Raw genomic sequence first — 24046 nt, 5'->3', positions numbered from 1 at the left:
CACAGGGGATGCTCATGTCGATCAATAAGCAAACTTTATTGTTTTGGTCTTTCACAACAATATCTGGTTTATTGGCTTTGATGGTTCGGTCTGTATGTACTGGAAAGTCCCACAGAATCGTTACATTTTCTCCTTCAGTTACAGCTTCAGGGTGGTGATTATACCACTTGTCGGCAGTTTTGATATTGTAATGCCCACTTATTAGCCAGTGTAGATATTGGCCAACTCTGTAATGTCTTAATTTATACATCCTCTGGTGCTAAGACTTTACATCCAGAGATTAGGTGGTCCACTGTTTCAATCATGTCGTTGCAGAATCGGCATTTTGGGTCTGCTCCATTTTGCATCACATTGGCCTGGTAGTTCCGGGTTAATAGGCTTTGATCTTGAGCAGCCAGGATGAAACCTTCGCTCTCTGCTTTTAGCCCTGAGCTCCGTAGCCACTGATGGGTTTACTTCTGGTCAACATCAGCTTGTTTGCTGCGGACCACATATTTGCCGTGCAGAGGTTTCTCCTCCCACCTATCAGCCAATTGCTCGTGCGCTTTTTTCGTTGCCATTATTTTCACCTTCTTTGCAACAATAGTTGCCGTACTTCCCTCGGGTTGTTCAATCTGGGTATCCTGCACGAGATCAATAGCAAATTTTTTGCTTTCCTTTATGATAGAATGAATCTTATTTCGTCTCCCGTGATTTTCCACGAGCTTTAGCATCCAGTCATTCGTTATTTCAAGATATTTGGCCAGTCCAATTGTGGTTGTTTTGTAAGCTAGTTCAAATTGGATCAGGCCTCAACCTCCTTGTCTGCCTTTGGGTGGTGCATCCTATTACAACTCAGTAGCTTGCGTATTTTCCTATCTATATTCTTTACTTCACTCATATTCCAGTTCAACACATTGTAGCTATAAGTAACAACTGGAACTGCTAAGGAATTTATAGCTAACACCTTGTTACGTGCATTTAGTTCAGATTTCTCCTATAACATTCCTTCCTGATCTTCTCTTTCATGCTTGCATGCTGAATACCAGAGCCTTCATTTATCCCTAAATATTTGTATGTTTGTTCTTGCTCAAGCTCTCTTATGACTGTGTCAACATCTAACACGATTGAATTTGTGGTCTTCACTTTCCCTTTCTGGAAAGTGACCTTGGCACACTTCTCAAGTCCAAACTCCATCCCGATGTCATCGCTGAATGCTTTCACAGTGCGCAATAGGCCTTCAAGTTCATTATTGTCTTTACCACAGAGTTTTAAGTCATCCATATAAAATAGATGGCTTATTTTTTTATTGGCAATTTTATACCCATACCCTGTTCTGTTAAATTCACTTGTAAGGGGTATTAGGGTTATGCAGAATATTAAAGGTGAAAGTGAGTCACCTTGAAAAATTCCACAGTTGATGTTTATATTTTCTGAGGCAAGTACTCTATTAGAGTGGTATAATTGGAGATTCGTATTCCACAGCGACATATTGTGCTTCAGGAAGCTTGAAATCACAGGGGAAATTTTGAAGATGTCCAGCGATCTCAAGATCCATGAATGCGGTATACTGTCGAAGGCCTTTTTATAGTCAATCCATGCGGAGCTGAGATTTCTGCACTTGTTGTGACAGTTCTCAAGGATCATACGATTAATTAGCAGTTGATCTTTGCATCCGCATGAGCCTCGGCGGCACCCTTTTTGTTCAATGGGGAAAATATCGTTCTTCTCCATGAATGCATATGTTTTCTCCGCCAGGATAGATGTTAGGATTTTATACGTGGTGGATAGACAGGTTATAGGCTGATAGTTTTTTGGAAGGTTGGTTTCGTTATTCTTTGGGAGTAGGTAAGTAATACCACTTGCTAACCATTCAGGTGTTTTCTTTGGGTCTGTCATAATTCCATTGAGCAGCTGAACTAGCTTACCGTGTGCGCATGGGAGCGATGCGAGCCAGAAATTCGGCACCCTATCTTTACCGGGGGGTTTCCAATTATGGGCCTTCGTGAGTGCCTTTCTTAGGTCTGCTATTGTGATGTCTTCCCATGCTTGTTGTTGTAAATTTTGGTAGGATCCTTCAGTTTGTATAATCCAGTCTTATTATTATTATTATTATTATTATTATTATTATTATTATTATTATTATTATTATTATTATTATTCAGGTCACTGCCTGGAATCGAACTAGACGTAGTGGTTAAGAGCGCGGGCTACTAATCCCAAGATTCCGAGTTCGATTCCAGGCAATGACCTGAATAATAATAATAATAATAATAATAATAATAATAATAATAATAATAATAATAATAATAATAATAATAATAATAATAATAATAATAATAATAATAATAATAATAATAATAATAATAATAATAAAAATAACAACAACAACAAGAACATGGAAAAATACTTTAGGAATGAGAACCCAGGTTCGAAATTTCTCCAAGACACCTGATGGCGGCTGGAGGATATATCAGCCGAAACGTTGTGTTAACAAACAAAATGAGGACAAATATCTGTCAACTGTAAATAATGTAAATAATGTACATAATTCCTCATCTCTTAAATATAGAACTGGAATATACATATATATATATATATATATATATATATATATATATATATATATATATATACTGTTGTGTCTGGGGAGAGTCATTCTCTTTTAGTGCCTTACAATTTAAGACACTCACCGGTAAAATTGCCACTTATTTCTTTTCTGAAATTTTCGTTGTGTCTTGCAACCTTTTCAATAGATTTGACTCTGTCCGTTATTCAGACTGCGTTCTTTGTTTGTTTGTTTGTGCGCATGTGTGTGGGTTAGTGTGCATGTGTGCATACACATGCATTTATGTATGTGTGCATGTTTGTGTATGCCTGTATGTGTGTGTGTGTGCATATGTATACATGCATGTGTGTACATTTGTATGTATGTATTCTGCATATTCATGTGTTTGCGTATTCGAGTTTGTGTGTTATATGTTTGTGTGTGTGTTGCAACTATGTACCGTGTTTGTATGTATGGATGTGTGTCTCCATATGTGTGGACGTGTGTCTCCATGTGTCCTTGAAAGCCTGTGTGTATATATGGTCATGTATTTCAGTCTTCATTTGCGTATATATGCTTGTCTGTTCATATAACCTTTTTACCTGTCCATCTGTATGTTGATCTGTTTACTTTCATATCCATATGCTTACATACATGTGCATATACATACATACATACATGCACACACACATACATACACACATCTATCTACATAACAGCCCACTAACTATTCTACTCTACCAGTGTAAACTGTGGGTATGGAGGTATGATATCTACTGTGTATGTTTCCTATTTAGCATTGGGAAAGTTTCATTTATGAGGACGTACTCCTGTATTTGTCTGAGTGTTTGGTCCTTTGGGTGCTTGGATACGATGCAGATCTCAAGTTGACCCATGTTGCCTCCATGTTGGTCCTTGGCATGTTAGTAGAGTATGGAGGACTGCTTTTCTTTTCGTCATATTGTCCCAAATGTTCATTTAGTCGTTCCGCAATGCTCCTAGATGTCTCTCCTATGTATATCATGTTCATGTCTTTACAAGTACCTTCTATGAATCTTATGCTGTAAACAACATTTCTAGTTCTACAGTTAATGCCAGGGCTAATCCTACATACCATGCAATCATTGGTGCATATAGTATTCTTAAAAGGGTATGTCCTAAATAGTTGTGATCTGACGGAGTTTCCTGGCTATTCAACAATCTTAATGTTGAGTTTGGTCTCCTTCAGAGCTTTTCTAAATCTACGGGGCTAATTCGCAATGGGCTGTGGCCTCTACAAACATCACTCCTTGATATTTGTCGGTTTTATACCACGTGTTCTCCCTGTTTGCTTTGTCACAAATTCTTTGTATCCTATTCCAGTCTTTGTTTCTCTGCCCTAGATATAGAAACACACACACACAAATTATTAAAAGTTTTCCACTGAGGTGTGTCATTTTTTGAAAAAAATTTTATCCTTATCGCGTCATCTTTTTTCTATATATACATATCACAATGTATGTGTACACCCCCACACATATTTACATATATGTATACACATACACACACACATGAATGTGTATGTATGTATGTGTGAATATGTGTGTATGTGTGTGTGAGAGAGAGAGAGAGAGAGAGAGAGAGAGTGTGTGTGTGTGTGCATGAGTATGATCATGCGTGTGTGTCAATCTAGATATGATAAAAGGCTTTGTATGTTGACGTATATTTATAGGACATTGTGCATTTGCGTAAGTCGACGTGTGTATTTATGATATTGTTTATTTATATTACATTGTATATTCAGTTTTGGGTGTGTACAAGATAGCACGTTTTTGGTCACAATGTGTATTATTTACATTCAAGTTGACAACAGTGAGTAAAGTGCAAATTGTTAGAGAGTACAGTGTATGCTATGCGAATTTTGCTATCACAATCAATAGAAAATGGAGTGCAGAATGCAGACATGATTAATGCTTACACGGTCAAGCTCAACAGTGGAATGAGGCGACTGGGCACGATTGCTTGGACAATGGCGAATTGGAACTGCTGATTGGACACTGAACCTGATAGCCCACTGTACTTTTTGGCACTGGAGGCAAACATACTCACATACGCATGCACACACACGAAGACATTTGGTTGGCGGAAACTGCAACGATTGGCGGCGAGCTTGGCAGAAACATTAGCACGCCAGACAAAATGATTTGCGGTATTTCGTCTGCCGCTACGTTCTGAGTTCAAATTCCGCCGAGGTCGACTTTGCCTTTCATCCTTTCGGGGTCGATTAAATAAGTACCAGTTACGCACTGGGGTCGATATAATCGACTTAATCCGTTTGTCTGCTCTTGTTTGTCCCCTCTGTGTGCAGCTCCTTGTGGGCAGTAAAGAAATAGGAAACTGCAACGATTGATGGGCATTTGTATTAGAAAGAGGAAGAAATGTATGTATGAATGCATGTATGCATATGTGTGTATGTGTACGTGTCTATGTGTGTGCGTATGTGTCTGAGAGTGCGTGTGAATTTATACACATTTGTGTGTATGTGCATATATATATATATATATATATACAAACCTACGCACACACACGCGCACAATAAAGGTTCATATACACGTCTATATACGCCCAAGTACAAAAAACAGGGCTAAGGGTAACAATACAGAAAAAAAGGTTTGTATATATATATATTTGGCGAATGGTGCGGGTGAGGATGTGTACGTTTCAGGTGAGGGTGGGCGAGTGCATACTTTTAGGCGCTTGTACGTGGGTGTCCGGGCGCACGTGTGTAGGTATGAATAGGCGCGCTTACGCGAATACTATGGACATTTTTACCCCCCTTACTTTTACTCCCTCCTCTCTCTTAGCGGTCATTCAAATAGCTCTTTTGTCTTAATAACAGTCAATCACACAGTAATTTCCCTTTGTTTAACGGTCTTTTTCATAGCATTTTTTCCGATGGCCGGATAACTGAAGAGATGGCGGCGTGGATTTCCACCTCGGCATCCGAAACTCGGAGTTTTATCATGGCTACCGAATAATTGTCACATATGATATTTACAGATATATATGTATATATATATATATATATATATATATATATATATATATATATATATATATATATATATATATATATAAAGTGAAGTTGTAAGATACCGAACGAGTGGAAATATATATGAACTTTTTAATATTTTCTAAAGATTTTTCCTTGTAAGCTGTTTTAACATTTTTTTTATTATTATCAAAGAATGTATATATGTATTGTAATATTTTGTGACAACCAGTATTTAACACAACAAAGTTTTTACAAAGCTTTTACATTTTACTTTTGACAATCTTTTTCTAAAAAAGTGAAACCGGTCAAGTGAATAAACATCTTTTAATATAGCATTTTCAAACCTTATTTCATATATATATTATCTTTTATCTTTTACTTGTTCCACTCATTAGACTGCGGTCATGCTGGGGCACCGCCTTGAATTTTTAGTCAAATGAATTAACCCCAGTACTTCTTTTTTAAGCATGGTAATTATCTTCTCGGTTTCTTTTGCCGAGCCGCTAAGTTATGGGAGTGCAAACACACCAACACCGGTTAAACAATGGTGGGGCGACAAACATAGATATGGATAGATAGATAGATAGATAGATAGATAGATAGATAGATAGATAGATACATACATACATACATACATACATACACACACACACACACACACACACACACACACACACACACACACATATCAGTTCATCCCATAAGTTCTGTCCGATTTTACCTTTCTTAAAATTGAATGAATTTTAATAGTATTTTAGAATGTCTAATGGAATTAAAAATTATTTTTATGCATTTGTGTACATTTAAATTAATTAAATATTATTTTACAGAATAATAGAATTAAAATTTCTTTGATTAAAACCCTTTCTAACATGGAAGTATCCAAAGAGCATTTGAGGTTCATAATGCTTTATGAGTACAAAAATGGAAACTCTGCAGTCGAAACGACTCGAAACATACACTCAGTTTATGGGAAAGAATGTTTGAATGAAAGAACTTGCAGAAGATGGTTTGCAAAATCCAGAAGTGGAGATTTCAGCCTTGTACGTCCAGTTGAGTTTGATGATAAGCTCCTCGAGGCATTACTTGAAGAAAATGCTGCATTATCAGTTGAAGAATTGGCAATAAAGCTTAATTCAAACCATACAACTGTTCATCGTTATCTTCAACAACTTGGAAAGGTTCCTAAACGTGGAAAATGGTGCCTCATGAATTGTCCAAAAGCAACCGCAAATCCCGAGTTGACATCTGCTCTTCCCTCCATTCTCGCCAACTCATTTCACTCTTTTTCGTTGAAAACGCTTTGTCACCCAGCCTGCAAAAAGTTATTCCTCCATGCACCTGAAGGACTTACATACGTATCGGGGTGGCGGATCGATTTGTTCGATTATACACTTCGAGGTGGTGCACCAGCATGGCTGCAGTACAAGACTAAAACAAATGAAAGAAAAAATATGAAGGTGTCACAGTGAATAACTGACACCAAAATACGTTATTAATAAAACAACTGGTACTGTATTTCATAAGATCGAATGAGGCAGCCGACTTAACCAGCATAGTATGGGCTACTTGTTATACTTGTAATATTAATGTTAAAAGTTAGTGGAATGATAACAGAAGGCGAGCATCGGTCTATGTGCTTAATTTGTTTAGTTTTCCTGCAAGGTAAACAATCTCTATTTTAACAATAGAACTAAAATTATCCTAAAGCATTCGTTATCGTTTGCCTTATTTATAAAGATTGCTGCCACTTAAACCTACATCATGTGTGTGTGTGTGTGTGTGTGTGTGTGTGTGTGTGTGTGTGTGTGTGTGTGTGTGTGTGTGTGTGTGTGTAAACGGTCCAAGTTTACCATATTAAATTCGTTGAAAACGCTTTGTCACCCAGCCTGCAAAACGTTATTCCTCTATGAACCTAAAGGACTTACATGTGTTGCACACTTGTCTTCTTTAAAGTCAAGTTTAACAAATCATGACATTTCTTTTAATGATTTTCGTCTGCATGATTCACAAACGAGCAATTTAATCTTAACGAAGACAACAACTTCATTACATCGTCAATGGGTGACATTAACGACGGTGACGATGGCAATGAGATCACGACAGCGATGAAATAGTTTTAAATTATTCACAAGAAAAGAAATAATTTAACTTGATTTATTAGGGAATGTTTTTAATCAACTAACTTGTTGTTTAGCTCCAGGTCAACTCTAATCGTATAGGCTTGTTGGCAAAAGTAGTCCAATTTTTATAATCCCATCTTTTGCCCATAAATTGTGTATCTAAAACAACATCAACCAATGTATCCTTTTAAAAAAATCTGTGGGGTGTGATTTGAGAAAAGTTTGGCTACTATTTATAATAAGTAGAGAGACCACGTAGAAGCTTTCTCGTGACAGGCGTTTTCTGTAAAATGGTCATATTATCTATTTCTTTACTACCCACAAGGGGCTAAACACAGAGAGGACAAACAAGGACAGACAAACGGATTAAGCCGATTTTATCGACCCCAGTGCGAAACTGGTACTTATTTAATCGACCCCGAAAGGATGAAAGGCAAAGTCGACCCCGGCGGAATTTGAACTCAGAACGTAGCGGCAGACGAAATACCTCTAAGCATTTCGCCCGGCGGGCTAACGATTCTGCCAAGCTCGCCGCCCTAAATGGTCATATTATCTTTGACTGCACAGAGATGAGCGTATTCTACTCAAATAAATTTTGATAATCATAATTATTGATATTAGGTAATGGAGTAAAGTGCTGGACAAAAGACTTTGTTGTTTAGCTATAACGGTTTTGATTTCAAACCCTGATCGCATCAATTTTGAGTTTTGACCAGTTACTGCTGCAGTTCATTTAATCAACTCTGCCCTTCTCCACAGAACGTGTGGCCTTGTACTAATGATAAAAACCATCACTCCTACAGTATGAGCTATGAATTAGTATGCTCGTCTTGCTCATCTTGTATGAACAAACGCAATTTACTTGATTTGACGAACAGGAGTTGTGAAATAGTATTAAAAAAAAGGCTAACTGTCATTCATAAATGAGCGTGACTTGGTAGCATGTACAAGGCTTTCTCTAATTACTTTAGGTAGCCATAAATATAGATAAACATTCATGACTCAGTAGAACATCCAGGATATGACAACTGGAGAAAGAGAGGATTGCACCGGCTCTCAGTTGGTACAAGACTCAGCTAAATATACTAGAATAATGTTAAATGAAGCACTTTGCTCAAGGACACAATGTATCACCTAGCGTAGGAATTGAACCTGTAACCTTGACTATAAAACGCTCTTGCCTATCAGACGTACAGCTGACTTCAGATCGGCAATTTTATTGACCCGACTATAAGTCGCAGCGACTTTTTTTATGTTGGAGAGCAAAGTTCGATTAGAAATCGCTCCGACATAGCTGTTGTTCGGTAACCGAGCTTTCAGTAAGCTGAGGATGACCTACAACAACCGTTATCCCATTAAGTCCAAACATTTTAGAAACCATTGTTTACAATGTAAAATTTTAACCTTTTCAGTTATTCCAAGAGTCAGAACTTCAGACGTAGCTTGTACCTAGAAAATATCTGAAGATTTTTTTATAGGATGCGTTTATAAGTTGCGCCCCCAGCTTTAGATGAACATTTCAGGGGGGAAAGTGCGACTTATAGCCGAGTATACACGGTACTTGATGACCTCATCAGTCCCGGTGCAACGTAAAAAGTACCCAGTATACTCTGTTGAGTGGTTGGCGTTAGGAAAGGCATTCGGCCGTAAAAAACTACGTATGTTAAAGCAGATAATGATACTTGGAGCACTCCGCTGGCTCGCCAGCTCCTGTCGAACCGTTCAACCGATGCCAGCATGGATAACGGACGTTAAATGATGGTGTTTTATAGTATAACTGGCTGGTTCTTTTTTTAAGATATCTCTCTCTATATAAACGGCAGTTTGTCTGTGCGTGTTTCTGTGTGTCTGTTTGCTTGTGCCCTCACCCTGACCACGGCTTTCAACCGATTCTGATGAAACTTGACACACAGATAGCCCAATGTCATAATTCAAAACTAACGCAGCGAAAATTTTGAAAACTTCCCCCAGTTCTGAAAAAAATCGATAAATTCGACATGGGGTCGAGAATCAGAAACACAAACCGCAAACTGTCTAGGGGACGCAACTCCACCTTTTTTAACAAAAAAATTTACCATCATTTTTTTCCATTTTTTGGCTATTTTTTGGCTATAACTCTCTAAAAATGCTTTATAGTTATTTCCCTTACAAACCTGAGCAACGCCGGGCGATACTGCTAGTATTACATATTTGTAATGTACTTGTTTACTCCAAAATGATATCAAATTAAAAACCAGTAAAAACATAACATTCCAATTGATTAATCAATTCCATAGTTCACACAGTACGCCATGTTTTTGATCTTTTATCTACGCCGGACCAATTTATGCCTCTGGTTTTGATACACCACTAAGTAAGGGCTAATGCTCCTATACTTGAAAAACACGAACTACATACGTAGATGGGCGTTACTTTATATGTCACGGATGCATCTTAAAGCAACACTCACGAAGTAAGTCATTAATAAACTCGGCATGTGCTTAACAACGCCCTCTCTTTTCCACGATGACACATTATTATTCAACAAATTATTCGTTGTTTGAAAAGCTGTATTAAGATACTCTTCTTTCTCTCATTCTCTCTCCGCCCTATATATATATATAATATATATATATATATATATATATATATATATATATATATATTATATATATATATATATGTATATATATATGCGTGTGTGTGTGTGTGTATATATATATACACATACATACATGTACGTATGTATGTGTGTGTTGTGTGTGTATGTGTGTGTGCGTGTGTGTGTGTGTCTGTGTGTGTGAACTATGTACTGAATCAACGACACTATTCACGCTGCGTTAGCTGATCCTTCGTACAGACGTCCGTTGACACAAGTGTTTGTGAGTCATCATAACACTTTGCCCTCAATAACTGCCCACGCATACAACGCTAAAGCAAGATGTTAAAGTTTCAAAAATTTCAAAGAAATATGTTCAAATTAATCTCTAGTCAATCTATGTCTGTCTGTTCTCTTTCTTTCTTTTCATTCACACAAATATACGTTGTAACTGTTTGTGCGTGAATACTACATTTGTTCAAATGACAAATTAAGATTTGAGATTTTCCCTTTTTGTGTATATAAACAAACATAGGATCTTTTCACTTTGACCGGCAGATTTTTAAAATAATTTCTTTGTAACTAAACACTTTTAAACTTCGTATACTGGTAGTGTGTTACATAAAACATCTTTTTCTCTTGGCTTTCTTGATAAAATTCTGTAGTTTGTAAGCCATTTGTTGTTTAATTTCCTGCATTTCAGCAATTTCATCCAATCAATGACGTCTATTGAGGTGAATACAATATCTGCCGTATTCAAAAGCAATTATACCCGACATTTGTAAACTTCAAAAATGCTTTTGAGTGGGTATGGAGAGAAGCACTGTGGAGTATACTGAAGAATTATAACATAGCATCTAATCTTTGTACTGTGAAAACTTTATTAGAATAGTGTTTGTTCAGTTCTGTACAGTTATGAACCAATGCAATGATTTGAAAAGAAATACGTTGCAATTTAACAGAGCAACTCATTATCACCTGGACTTCTTAATCTTCGTCCTGAACACACCATAACGTATGCTCTAAAGGATTTTGAGGTGCAGTGAAGACAAACAGAAGCATGATCACGAATATATTATTTACAGACAACATTTGATGTATTAACTAGTTTTAAAAGCGAATTATCTAATACCACAGTTAGACTAGACGTTGCATTAAGTAAATACGGTATGGAAATTACTGTCAAAAAGTCACGTTATGTCGACAGGAAAACAACATTCAGAACAAACAAATAATGATTCCAACATAAATTAAAGACTCCGCCGGTTACGACGACGAGGGTCCCAGCTGATACGATCAACGGAACAGCTTGCTCGTGAAATTAACGTGCAAATGGCTGAGCATTCCACAGGCACGTGTACCCTTAACGTAGTTCTCGGGGATAATCAGCGTGACACAGAGAGTGACAAGGCTGACCCTTTGAAGTACAAGTACAACTCATTTTTGCCAGCTGAGTGGACTGGAGCAACGTGAAATAAAGTGTCTTGCTCAAGGACACAACGCGTCGCCGGGAATCGAACTCACAACCTTACGATCATGAGCCGAATGCCCTAACCACTAAGCCACGCGCCCTCACCCAACATAAATACAATCAAAATCAATGACATTCGTGTGAAATTGGTCGATATATTCACTGACTTGGGACCTCTAATTAACGAGAATGTAGCGCTTGAAACCTAGATAGTTAGGTGAATTGTAATGAACACAAATAGCAAAGATGGATAAGATTTAGAAGCAGCAAGAACATTGCAACTGAAGACAAAATGAGGTTAATGCAATTTGATAACTGCAATGATGAGGTATGGATGTGAAATATGGATCTGCTAAAAGTTATTGGAATTAAATTTTTATCATTCATATGGAGTTACTTTTACAGAATTTTTGACATTTTAAGGAAGGGCTATCGGACCAACTGATCTGCGTTGATTAGAGAGAGGGGAAGATAATTGTAAGACGAAGAAAAATGCAGTGGTTCGGTTTCATCAGAACATACATAAATATAGCTCCGAAAATTTTATTATTCTCCATTTTTATGTTGTTAAATTTCATTTTTATTTCGTTTTGTCTCTTTTCCAGCCGAGAAAGTTTCTTCAATGGGAAAAGATTGGCACAGACCTTGCTTGAAATGTGAGAAATGTGGTAAAACACTCACTTGTGGAAGCCATGCTGAGGTAAGAATGGATCATTGATTCAATTACTCAAACTTCCTTGATTTGCAATCCAGGTTCGATTCTCGTCTATGTCTGTTTCACTTACTCAGCTACAGACTTAAGAAAGGCATGAGTATTACAACTTCAAGTGCTTAAAGTCAATACCATTGATGGTAACTCAACATTTTAATCTTATTTTCAGAGTATCGTTAAAGGACATGCGAACTAGGTCACATATTTTCTTTCTGTTATGTACGTGTAACCAACGGTGTGTGCGCGCGTGTGTATTTCTATTATCTGTATATACATATATATATGTATGTACCAAACATACATTTAGCAGGTACCTGCAACTACGGGCAACGTCATCCTTGATTCCGAGTGACGGTCGCAGTTATCTGTATGTGCCTGTCTATCTGTTTATCTATCTATATATATATATATATATATATATGGAGAATTCACACAAAAACAAAAGACGAAGACAGGTGGTGTAGACAACAAACAGATGTATTAGTATAACGCTCGGGAAGTGAAAAAGTCTTTAACGTTTCGAGCCTACGCTTTTCCACAGAACGGAACACAGAAAGAAACAAGGAGGGAAAATAAAGAATGTGTAGTGGCTAGCGATCTATCATGGCGAATACCGGACGGAAGGGTCACACAGGAGAGCTAGGGAGAAGGGGAGATAATAAAGTAGTGGTGATCCCAAAACGAAGGTGCGCATGCGTGTGTATGAGAGAGGTTGTATGTGCGTGTGGAAGAGGGCTGGTGATCTTGACGTGTGCGTGTGCGTGTGTGTATGTGTAGGTGTGAAAATGTGGGCCTGGGAAGTGGTTAGTGCTGATGTGTGCGTAGTTGTGTATTGTGATGTGAAGTGTTGTGTGGTATGGTGGGATTGGGAATAGGGGATGGAAGCTTGGTGTGTTTAGGGTGGGAGGAAGAGAAGTTGAGGTATGAGTGTGAGGTAGTGGATTGAGATGGTGAGAGTGGAGTGATGAATGCTGACCGAAATGTCAAGAAAGGAGACAGAGGTGTCAGAGATAGTGCAGGAGAAGTGGCGGGCAGGATGGAAAGATTTGACAAAAGAGAGGAAGGAGTCTAGATGTTCGCGGGAGAGTGAGGTTGCGCCGATACAGTCGTCAATATAACAGCCGTATAGTTCGGGAGTGGGACCAGTGAAACTTGAGAATACTTGGGCCTCAACATAGCCAACAAACAGGTTCGCATTGTTGGGGCCCATGTGCTTCAAACTCTAAAATATTACTCAGACATGTAGTTGTGTTTCCTCAGGCGATATGTAAATATTGTCTCTGTAAGTTCAAATTCTCGACTTCAAGAGCATCCTCTCTGTCTGACATGACCTGAAGTTAGTAGTGGCCACTGAGTTTATCAAAGTGTGTTGTTGCTGAAGGACTGTTGGCAAACTTTGAATGTGTAGATGTAGAGGGATGGTGATTCTGCTTCTGTTAAAGTGGTTGCCGTTTTAAAGGGATTGGTATTTGATTTCTTTGAACTGTTGATTTGTTCTTCGTGGCTGGTTACACATGCGATTGTCCTTAGCCGACCTTTAAGAATAGATTCATATGTACATATACATGGTCGTTCACATATACATCCGTATACATACTAACGTTCGAACACATAACACGCTCACGCACTCACGCACACACGCACACACCACACACACACACACACACACACACAACTAGATCTCCTAATGCAGGGAAACAGTTGCATAATCAAGTACCTATTTCTTTATTACCCACAAGGGGCTAAACACAGAGGGGACAAACGAGGACAGACAAACGGATTAAGTCGATTACATCGACCCCAGTGCGTAACTGGTACTTAACTTATCGATCCCGAAAGGATGAAAGGCAAAGTCGACCTCGGCGGAATTTGAACTCACAACGTAACGACAGACGAATTACGGCTACGCATTTCGCCCGGCGTGCTAACGTTTCTGGCAGCTCGCCGGTTGCATAATCAAGTACCTGCACGCCTGGAGAACTATGTTGCGTAGAAACAATTGTAGTGATTGAAAATAAAGGACCAACCATACTCCTTCCTGTTGACTCCAATTTTTTCAATTATATATACATATACAGGCGCAGGAGTGGCTGTGTGGTAAGTAGCTTGCTAATTAACCACATGGTTCCGGGTTCAGTCCCACTGCGTGGCATCTTGGACAAGTGTCTTCTGCTATAGCTCCGGGCCGACCAATGCCTTGTGAGTGGATTTGGTAGACGAAAACTGAAAGAAGCCTGTCGTATATATGTATATATATATATAAGTGTGTGTGTGTGTATATGTTTGCGTGTCTGTGTTTGTCCCCCTAGCATTGCTTGACAACAATGCTGGTGTGTTTACGTCCCCGTCACTTAGCGGTTCGGCAAAAGAGACCGATAGAATAAGTACTGGGCTTACAAAGAATAAGTCCCGGGGTCGATTTGCTCGACTAAAGGCAGTGCTCCAGCATGGCCGCAGTCAAATGACTGAAACAAGTAAAAGAGTAAAAGAGAGTTAAAGAGTATATATATCACATATCAATTAATAAATGACAAAAGAACGGAAATTGCTACAACAAATGTTCGTGCGATACCTTATAGTATTCTTGAAGCCATCAGAATGCAAGGTATTTTTATTGAAATGCTTGTATTTAAACGCCTCCTGCAACAACCATACACTTTATTTATCTGGCTCCGGTTTCAGTTGCAGTGGAGAAAAATCCCCTCGATTGAGTGGCATGAGGTCGCTCACCAACACGTTCGGACTACAGGCATGCTGTTTATTGTCTTTACATTTTTACTTCTACTTCTAGAAATGACAGGTCTAATCCTACCTCCATCTAGATGCCCCTAGTTCACTCCTCCCTCTTTCTATCATCACCCATATTGTGTGCACCCTTCAGGTCCCGCATTAATCATTATGCCTGGACATTTTTTTTTACGAAAACGTTACCTTGTTGCCATTCTTTCCTTGCACATTTATTCCCTGTCATCGTCAAGAATGCCAACAGCGTCGATCTCAATGAACTCAGTGTGTCTGCAAATGACACGAGAAAAGCTCTTTTCTTCAGATCAAACCAATAAATATAAAATAAATATTTAAAAAAATGAGATTGATCGTGCTGCCTTCTCATGTCCAGTTTTCATGTTTACCTGCGAACAGTGGTCACTCATAATAGGTCTTTAAAAAGCACAATACGGATTATGAAAATGAAATATTCCTGCAAGTTCCTTCGCACTATACACACTTACCACTTCTATTAATGTATCTGTGAAGAAAGTGGGTATTTTCTTTTTTCCTTTAAGGGGCTGTTTTATTATTTTTATAATCAATAGTTTAAGACGGCACGCTGGCTGAGTTGTGGCACGCCGAGCGAAATACTTAGCGGTTTTTCGTCTGCCGCTACGTTCTGAGTTCAAATTCCGCCGAGGTCGACTTTGCTTTTCATCCTTTCGGAGTCGATTAAATAAGTACCAGTTACGCACTGGGGTCAATGTAATCGACTTAATCCGTTTGTCTGTCTTTGTTTGTCCTTTCTGTGTTTAGCCCCTTGTGGGTAGTAAAGAAATAGGTATTTCGTCTGTCACTACGTTCTGAGTTCAAATTCCGCCGAGGTCGACTTTGCCTTTCATCCTTTCGGGGTCGATTAAATAAGTACCAGTTACGCACTGGGGTCGATGTAATCGACTTAATCCGTTTGTCTGTCCTTGTTTGTTCTCTCTGTGTTTAGCCCCTTGTGGGTAGTAAAGAAATAGGCATTTCGTCTGTCGCTACGTTCTGAGTTCAAATTCCGCCGAGGTTGATTTTGCCTTTCATCCTTTCGGGGTCAATAAATTAAGTGCTAGTGAAACACTGAGGTCCATGTACTCGACTATCCCCTCCCACCAAGTTTCAGACTTTGTGCCTTTAGTAGAAAAGAATTATTATAATCGATAGTTTCCCAAGGTATGAAGACATTTCCAAATCTTAAGAACTGTCTAAAACTGCTTTGTAAAGAATAATTTCTGGGTAAATAATGGTTTTTGATTTTGACACACGGTCAGAAATTTAAGGTTTTAAGTCGATACCATCGACTCCACTACTTAACTTGGGCTTTATTTTATCGACCCCGAAAAGATGAAAGGTAGAGTCGAACTTAGAATGTAAGAAGCCGGAAAAAATGCGGCTAAGAATTTTTTCAGACGTGCATACGATTCTGCTTGCTCGCTGTCTTTTCTGAGTAAATAACCCTTTCTACTAAAGGCACAAGGTCTGAAATACATCGCCCCCAGTACTCAACTGGTACATATTTTATCGACCCCGAAAGGATGGAAGTCAATGTCGAACTCGTCGGAATTTGAACTCAGAACTCGAAGACAGACGAAATACCGCTAAGAATTCTAAATAAATAATGCAAGATAAACATAGCATAGAACACACCCTCGTACCCACATTGTTCCAGACTACCTATGTATCATAGAAGTCATTGGTTTGTATTGTGCCAGCTCCACTGTCTAGTCATGGCTAAATTACTTAACTTACTAGGTTCGAATTTAAGTAGAAATTACTATACATTTTCACAGCAAAACTGGAAAAATTAGCAACAGCTTTGTTAGCTTGCAATCCTGAGTTTAGATTTTTTGATGACCCTCAGAAGATGATGAGAAACTATTCTGATAGGCAGTCTTGAGAAGATTGTTGCGATAGACGAAACAGTCTTCTCAAGACGTAAATACAACCGAAGAAGGGTACTTGCTACCTGAGCAGTGGGTTTTCGGAAGAATGTGTCACTAGACCAGGTATGTTTTTCGTTATGCAGTGCTATGTCGGAATCGCGACGCACTTGAAGAATGCATATGTCAGTCGGTTTTTCAAGGAACGGCAATTTTCAGCGACTTGTGGAGGTCGTGCGTTCACATTCTTGAAATTGATGGTTATTATTTTCGACATAGCACAGTGAACCACAGTTTTACTACAGAAAAATGTATTAATTGCTTACATGAAATGAACTACAGTTTTCTTTTCTTTTTTCTTTTTTGTTTGTTTTATGTAATTTAATGTAGTTTGTATTTTTGTATTTTTTCTCAAAAATATTCACTGAGGATTTTCTTTTTATTTTAATCATCTGTTCCAACAATTCACATAACTTTATTCATTAAAATCTATTAAAAATTCAAAACTTCTTACATGTTGGTCGTCGTAATGTTGTCATAAACAGCTATCACGCACAAAATGCCAGCTTCCAAATCCTGTTTTCTGATTGGGTAAAAAAAAATTATCAAATTTTAAACCTCTGGAACATTTTTAAAAAATTTTCCTGGAACTAGTAAAAATCAAAATCAGATTCAACGTGAAAATTTACATCTATATACCAAATTTGAAATTTCCACTTAATTTCAAAAGTTAAAAAACGGTGACAATAACAGAAAAGACCAACATTTTTCGGGAATAATCAAGAACCAATGCATAAATACATTGTACTGCAAATAAAGATCTAAATAGACGAAAAGAGAAAATCTAAGGAAGAACGAGAATACGTTTACGTCATAAATAAATATTTAAAAATTGAAACCAAAAGAATAAGGGAAAGTATAAGGAAAGACGGTGAGAAAAAGAAAGAATAAAGAATGAGTGGATGACAGGGAAGAAAAAGAAATAAAGTAAGGAATTGAATATTTTAGCTTCATTAAACAAAAGAATGAACCGTTTGAAAATTCCGAAACGCGTTCCAGAATGTGGTCGAAAAAGCCTCTTAACTTGGGTAAATAGCAAACTTCGCACAAATTTTTATGATATCAACAACCTGTCAAACGGTGCAGCCTATTGTCGGCTTATTAATTTAATTCACCCAGGAATAATCGCAGGGAAGAAAATCAAATTAGATCCTTCTCCGTCGGGATGTCTACCCAATTATAAACTACTTCAGAACGCATTTTATGTATTAAAAGTGGATAAAGTGATTCCAGTCGAACAACTTATTGCATGTAGTCAGAGGGCATTGCTAACCTTTACTTGCTGGATTAAAATATTTTTCGAAATAAATGTTTCTCTTTATTCTGATGTGTCAAATGTTTCCTCAAATAATCCACAAAATAATTCAGGTGATGTAAAAAAAGTTGCGGAAGCTTCAGTAACTTCAGACCTACAAAGTAGACCCGAATTTGCTAAGAAAACTAAAAAATTAGAATCTGTTATGGGTGATTTTTCTTCAAATGAACCATCCATTGACTATTTCTTATATCAGATTTCAGAGGATAATCCTCCTAAAGGTTCCGAACAAGTTCGCAATCAAATCACACACCTTTTCCAAGATGAAGAGGAAGAGGAATTAAAACTGGAATCTATTTCAAACGTGTCATTAAGGGAATTTGAAGCTTTAGAAGCAATGCTTGAAAGTAGTCACTGTACAGAATACCCAACCAATTCAACAAGTTATAAGCTTGATCCACAAAAAGGGCCTTCTTCGAAAATGTTCCAGAAAGAATTTCCTTTTGATGAAGCATTTAATCAATGGTTTGAAAAAGAACTTAATGTAAAAGGTGGAGGAGAAAATGACGTCATTGACAAAAACAATGAAAGGCAGATTGCTTATAGAAATCATATACCACCAATTAAATTATTTGCTGAACCATCTATTAACTCTCAAACGTATATACAAGATTCCGATACAACGAAATATCATCACAATGAGCGTTCTTTACAATATAATGCAATTCCGGATTTTCAAACTAACCTGCAACAACTTCTGGAATTTCAAAGGTCTTCACCCTCGAAATTTTCACAACATCATTTTACAGACACCGAACCTCTGGCGAGTGCTACTGCTGAACCAGACGTTCACTATTCCACATCATCCTCTTCAAATACAACAAATATGAAGATCGATCGGTCTGATGGTACTTTAAGAGAAGGTTTCAGTTCTAGTCCAACTAAAAGTTTCTTTCAACCAAGACGTTCTTCACCACCTTCGATAGAGGAATTACATCAAAATAATAACTTTTCAGGAAAGGAATTCCACGAGACATTGAATTGTGCAGTGCTTGTTGCTACCGGCATTCATGAAGATTGCAAGTTATCAGACAACAATGATTATGATGAACACTTGACTGAATGCATTTCTGATGAGAAAAAATATAACCTTCTGAAGCTAGAAGAAGAAAATGAGAAGACTCTGATTTTTTAAAATCAGATAAAAATATTCGCGGTTTAGTTTTAGTCAAACCAATTCAAACAAATCGTTCCAGTTTTGATTAACAAAAAGATACTTAGTTTCAGTGATGAATAACTAATAAAATGTAATAAACCTTACTGTACAACTTCCTATTACCATTTCATGTACAACTATGGTATAATGATATGCATCTATATGTTTCATAATTCAACTGAAATCTTCTTGATGCTTTCAAATCTCGAGATACACCCCTCAAACATTTCTGCAAGGAAGAAAACTATTTTTCGAAAAGTGAATTAAGATGTTCACCTTTAATTTGTATGATTTGATACGTATGATTTAAAAAGGAGGAAGGTATAGTAAAATCAAATGAATCGGCTCAAGTACATTATATTTATTAATATTAGTACCATGTTCTTTGGAAGCAAATTTAACTCGGTCCCTGCAGTATTTAAATTTAAAAACATAAAACAGTTCTGAATTAGTTCTCTACAATATATGCCATGTTTACCCAAACTTTTAGCTACTAAGGGCAACATTTTCCTACAAGAGTCTAAATGCAGTGAATTCCCGTAATGTATTTATTGCATACAAACGAAGAATTCACAGTCTTTGTTTTACACTACATCTTTTCTGTATACAATGTTGTTGCCTTTTGACTGCAATTTCAACATCACAGTTCTAATTGTACTTTCGTTTTGTTACAATTCTATAAAGTTACAGTAGCTCTGTCAAAAGGAAACGTAGCTTTGCATAAAGGGAACGTCTACTTTTTGTTTTTTGTCGTTGTTTTTTTGTTTATTTAATCTTATTTTTATTTCTATTTTCATTTTAGCACGAAGGCAAGCCTTACTGTAATAAACCATGCTACGCAGCTCTATTTGGAGCAAAAGGTAAGACAGTCTTAAGTGTATTTAAAGACTTTCAGACAGACCGACAAGCAGACAGACTGATAGATAGATAGATAGATAGATAGATAGATAGATAGATAGATAGATAGATAGATAGATAGATAGATAGATAGATAGATAAAAGTTGAAGGTTAAACAATATAAAAGGCTGTTTCTCAGTAATCTGATTTTTTACCATACTTTTTTTTTAAAAAAAGAGTAGGTAATATTAAATATAAAAAAATAGCCGAAAATAGTATAAATTTTTGAAGTTTTAAAATTACTAAATTAACATAATACATGATAGGATCTCACGTCATTAAGTGCTCTTGGTAATGATCTGAGGTTGAAACGCTAGCTGTAACAGTTCATACATGCGCGCGCTTGTGTGGACATATGACTGCAGGCGAAAGGGCACTCACTGCATTCAGTAGGGTTTATATTGATGAGTAAATGGAAGATGATTCACTAGTACTTTACGTCAAGTTTCACACACACGCAAAACATGTTTCTGATCTTTCATGTATCACTCATGAATTGATATCTAAGTAAATAATAATAATAATAATAATAATAAACATTGTGTACAGTGCTCAGGTGCACTACAACTCATCGAAAGTGTATATATAATCAGGTGTAGTTTCGACGGATTTCGGAAAGCATGAGGGCCTTAAAGGATGCAGAGTCATGGCAGTCAACAACTGACGCAGGCAGTTTATTCCATGCTTCAGCAACTCTGAGTGTGAAGAAATGTTTCCGAAAGTCATGGGAGCTGTGTTGTTTTCTGACTTTGTAGGCATGTCCACGTGTGTTAGACACATGGAGATCAAAAAGGTGTTCAGTGTTGTTATTGGTGAGGTGGTGGTTGACAACTTTGTGGGCGTTTACCAAGTCCGTCGCCAGACGCCGGAGCTTCAGTGAATCCATGCCCAGGAAACAAGGCGCTCAGAATATGGTAGGTGTCTGATGGAGGGTATGCGTTTTGTTGCACGTCTCTGAACAGATTCCAGGAGGTCAATGTTCTGAGCAAGATAGGGGTTCCAAACTGATGATGCGAATTCCAAGTGTGGTCGTACCATAGCTGTATACAGTTTTAAATAGATGGCTGGAGAGCGGCTAACAAAAGTCTTGCTGAGTGATGCCAAGACACCCTCGGCCTTCTTGACAATTTTAGAGATATGCTTTGTCCAACGCAAATCACTGCTGACAGTGATGCCTAGGTCACGCTCGCAAGAGGATTTCTTGATATCAGTGTTGTGGAGGGAGTATGTGGACGCAGGGTTTTTTCTCCCAAAATGCATGGTGGTACACTTGTCCACAGCCAGTTTCAGTTAGCCAGTCTGTGATCCATTGCTGCATTGTGTCCAGGTCTGATTGCAGGAAAGAGCTGTAGACAACAGGATCTGTCCTCTTGATTTCAAGGTACAGCTTGATGTCGTCTGCATATTTTAATACTGTGGCATTCTTTAAATTTGCATCTATGTCATTAATGTATGCCACAAACAAGAGGGGACCAAGGACAGATCCCTGTGGTACACCCGATGTCATCTCATATGGTGTAGAATGCTGTCCTAGAACTGTGACTACCTCCTTTCGGTTGAGAATGAAGGATTTCAACCAGTTAAAAAGGTCATCCCCCACACCCATTGCAGAGAGTTTCACCATAAGCCTTTTGTGTGGCACAGAGTTGAAAGCCTTAGCAAAGTCAAGGTAGACAACATCCACCCATGAGCCACTGTCAGTGATCTGAGTAATGTCCTCAAGGAACTCGACAAGCTGATCACTGCAGCTGGAGTTAGGGACAAATCCATATTGTGAGGGTCGGATGAGACTGTGTGAGCTCCAGAAGTTCCAAAGTGTTTCTCTGACACACGATTCCATCAGTTTTGCAATACAGCTAGTGAGACTGACTGGGCGATAGTTGACAGGTGATGTGCGGTCGCCCTTCTTGAACAGAGGAATGACACTGGCAGTTTTCCACTGTTCCGGAGTAGCACCATTGTTGAGAAAGTACTGGAAGAAAGTAGAGAGCTGGTGTAAAAGGAAGTACCTGCCATGTTTGAGAAGCAGGTATGTAACTCCATCGAGACCAGGGGAGGCATAGTTGCGCTTATTTTGAAGGTGACGTCGCAGCATTGCAGATGTAAATTCCATAGTTGTTATGGAATTTGCTGTTAGAGATGGTGAAGATGGTACATTTTGACTTTCAACAGTGAATATGTTTGCATAGCACTCGGCAATGAGTTCTGCGCATTCCTTGGGGTCGTCAGTGATCTGGTTTGTGTGAGGGTTGCGAAGAGGGCCCACTGGAGAGTGAGGTCTCTGCTTCGAATGCACATATTTCCAGAAAACCTTGCTGTCAGGATTGGCTGCTATGCACTGTTCAAATTCAAGCACTGCTTTTTTTGTCACTTGCTTGAGATGGTTGGAAGATTTATTCCGCTTCTTCCTGTTGGTGTCTGATTTATGCAACTTGTAATCCCGTTCAGCAGTTCGACGTTCCTTCCTGGCAAGTCGGACCGCTGAAGTTTCCCAAATTGCACTTTTGGGGCGGTTCTTCTTTTTCTGTTTACATGGCACTGATGCTGCACATGCTGCCCATATTGAGTCCAGGATACTCTGGAGTATAGTATTCACATCTCCAGAGTTGTAGAATTCACACCAGTTTGGGTGCTGTAGTTCAGTGTGGTACAGGTTCCAATCTGCTCTCTTCCAATCGAAGGAAGCAGTTTGGGGATGGTTCAGGTTTTTGTTGCACGCAAGAGCCAGATTGGCTATGATCATAGCATGATCAGAGTCACCTAGAGGTTCCTCCGTAGTGCAATTGATAACCGCTTCAGGAGTTGTGGTGAAGAGCAGGTCCAAGGTGTTGTCGCCTCTTGTTGGAGAGGTGACTACTTGTGACCAGTTTGAGTCCAGTACAAGCTCAACAAAATCGTTTGCACTCTGTGGCCAATGGAAGGTTTCCCAATTGATCTCAGGATGATTGAAATCGCCTGCAATGAAAACATAAGTGGCTGTTTTCCTGGCAGCAGCTCGGAGGATATCGCAAAGCTGTGTGTCCCGATGGTAATTTGGGGGACGATAAACAACACCAAGCAGGAGTGTTGACATGGTCATACGTACATCACAGAAAAAAACTTCTTCTTGTGATTCGTTCAAATCGGCACAAGGAATTACTGAAAAATTTGAACGAACGTAGACCATCACCACCACCACCACGGCGGTTATGCGGTCCTTGCGGAAGAGGTTGTACCCAGTGATGTTGAAAACCCCATCACAGAGTAAGGAATGCGCCCATGTTTCCGTGACAGTGATGAAGTCAGGGTCAATACTTCCAACGTAGGCGTTGAACAAATGAATTTTGTTGCACAAACTGCGAGCATTTAAGGACAACAATTTGTACCCTGCTTGCAGTTTATGATGGTGTGTAGAGGATGGCAGGTTGTTCAGGTTTAGTTTCCCTGAGTTGCTGTAGTTTTTTTAGTTTTTTTTTCAGAGTCAGTCATTGTGGGTAGAGAGCACTCAGACCAGCTGTTATCTCTCTTCCACGTTTCACCCGTCTTAACAAATCTCCACCGG

At 38.4% G+C, this 24046-nt stretch overlaps 2 protein-coding genes across 2 annotated transcripts in view; both read left to right on the top strand.

Moving 5' to 3' along the window:
* Positions 1-24046, top strand: part of LOC115230941 (cysteine-rich protein 1) — a 33792-nt gene that overhangs the window by 4111 nt on the left and 5635 nt on the right. Inside the window, exons 2-3 of the mRNA XM_029801047.2 lie at positions 12339-12433; positions 20410-20467. Coding sequence (XP_029656907.1) covers positions 12339-12433; positions 20410-20467 — 153 coding nt within the window. The remainder of the gene's footprint in view (positions 1-12338; positions 12434-20409; positions 20468-24046) is intronic.
* On the top strand, positions 17683-19711 carry LOC118762151. The gene has a single exon (XM_036500546.1). It carries the CDS (start codon positions 18102-18104, stop codon positions 19584-19586), a length of 1485 nt encoding a protein of 494 aa, XP_036356439.1. The 5' UTR covers positions 17683-18101; the 3' UTR covers positions 19587-19711.

This window comes from Octopus sinensis, linkage group LG2 (genome assembly GCF_006345805.1).
Source record: "Octopus sinensis linkage group LG2, ASM634580v1, whole genome shotgun sequence".
Taxonomy (NCBI): Eukaryota; Metazoa; Mollusca; class Cephalopoda; order Octopoda; family Octopodidae; genus Octopus; species Octopus sinensis.
The sequence above is the reverse complement of the archived record's forward strand: the minus strand, read 5'-3'. Positions and strand labels throughout refer to the sequence as shown.

Bases quoted from the DNA above. Each gene is read 5' to 3' on its own strand.
- LOC118762151 (XM_036500546.1), top strand. From the start codon at position 18,102: ATGAACCGTTTGAAAATTCCGAAACGCGTTCCAGAATGTGGTCGAAAA.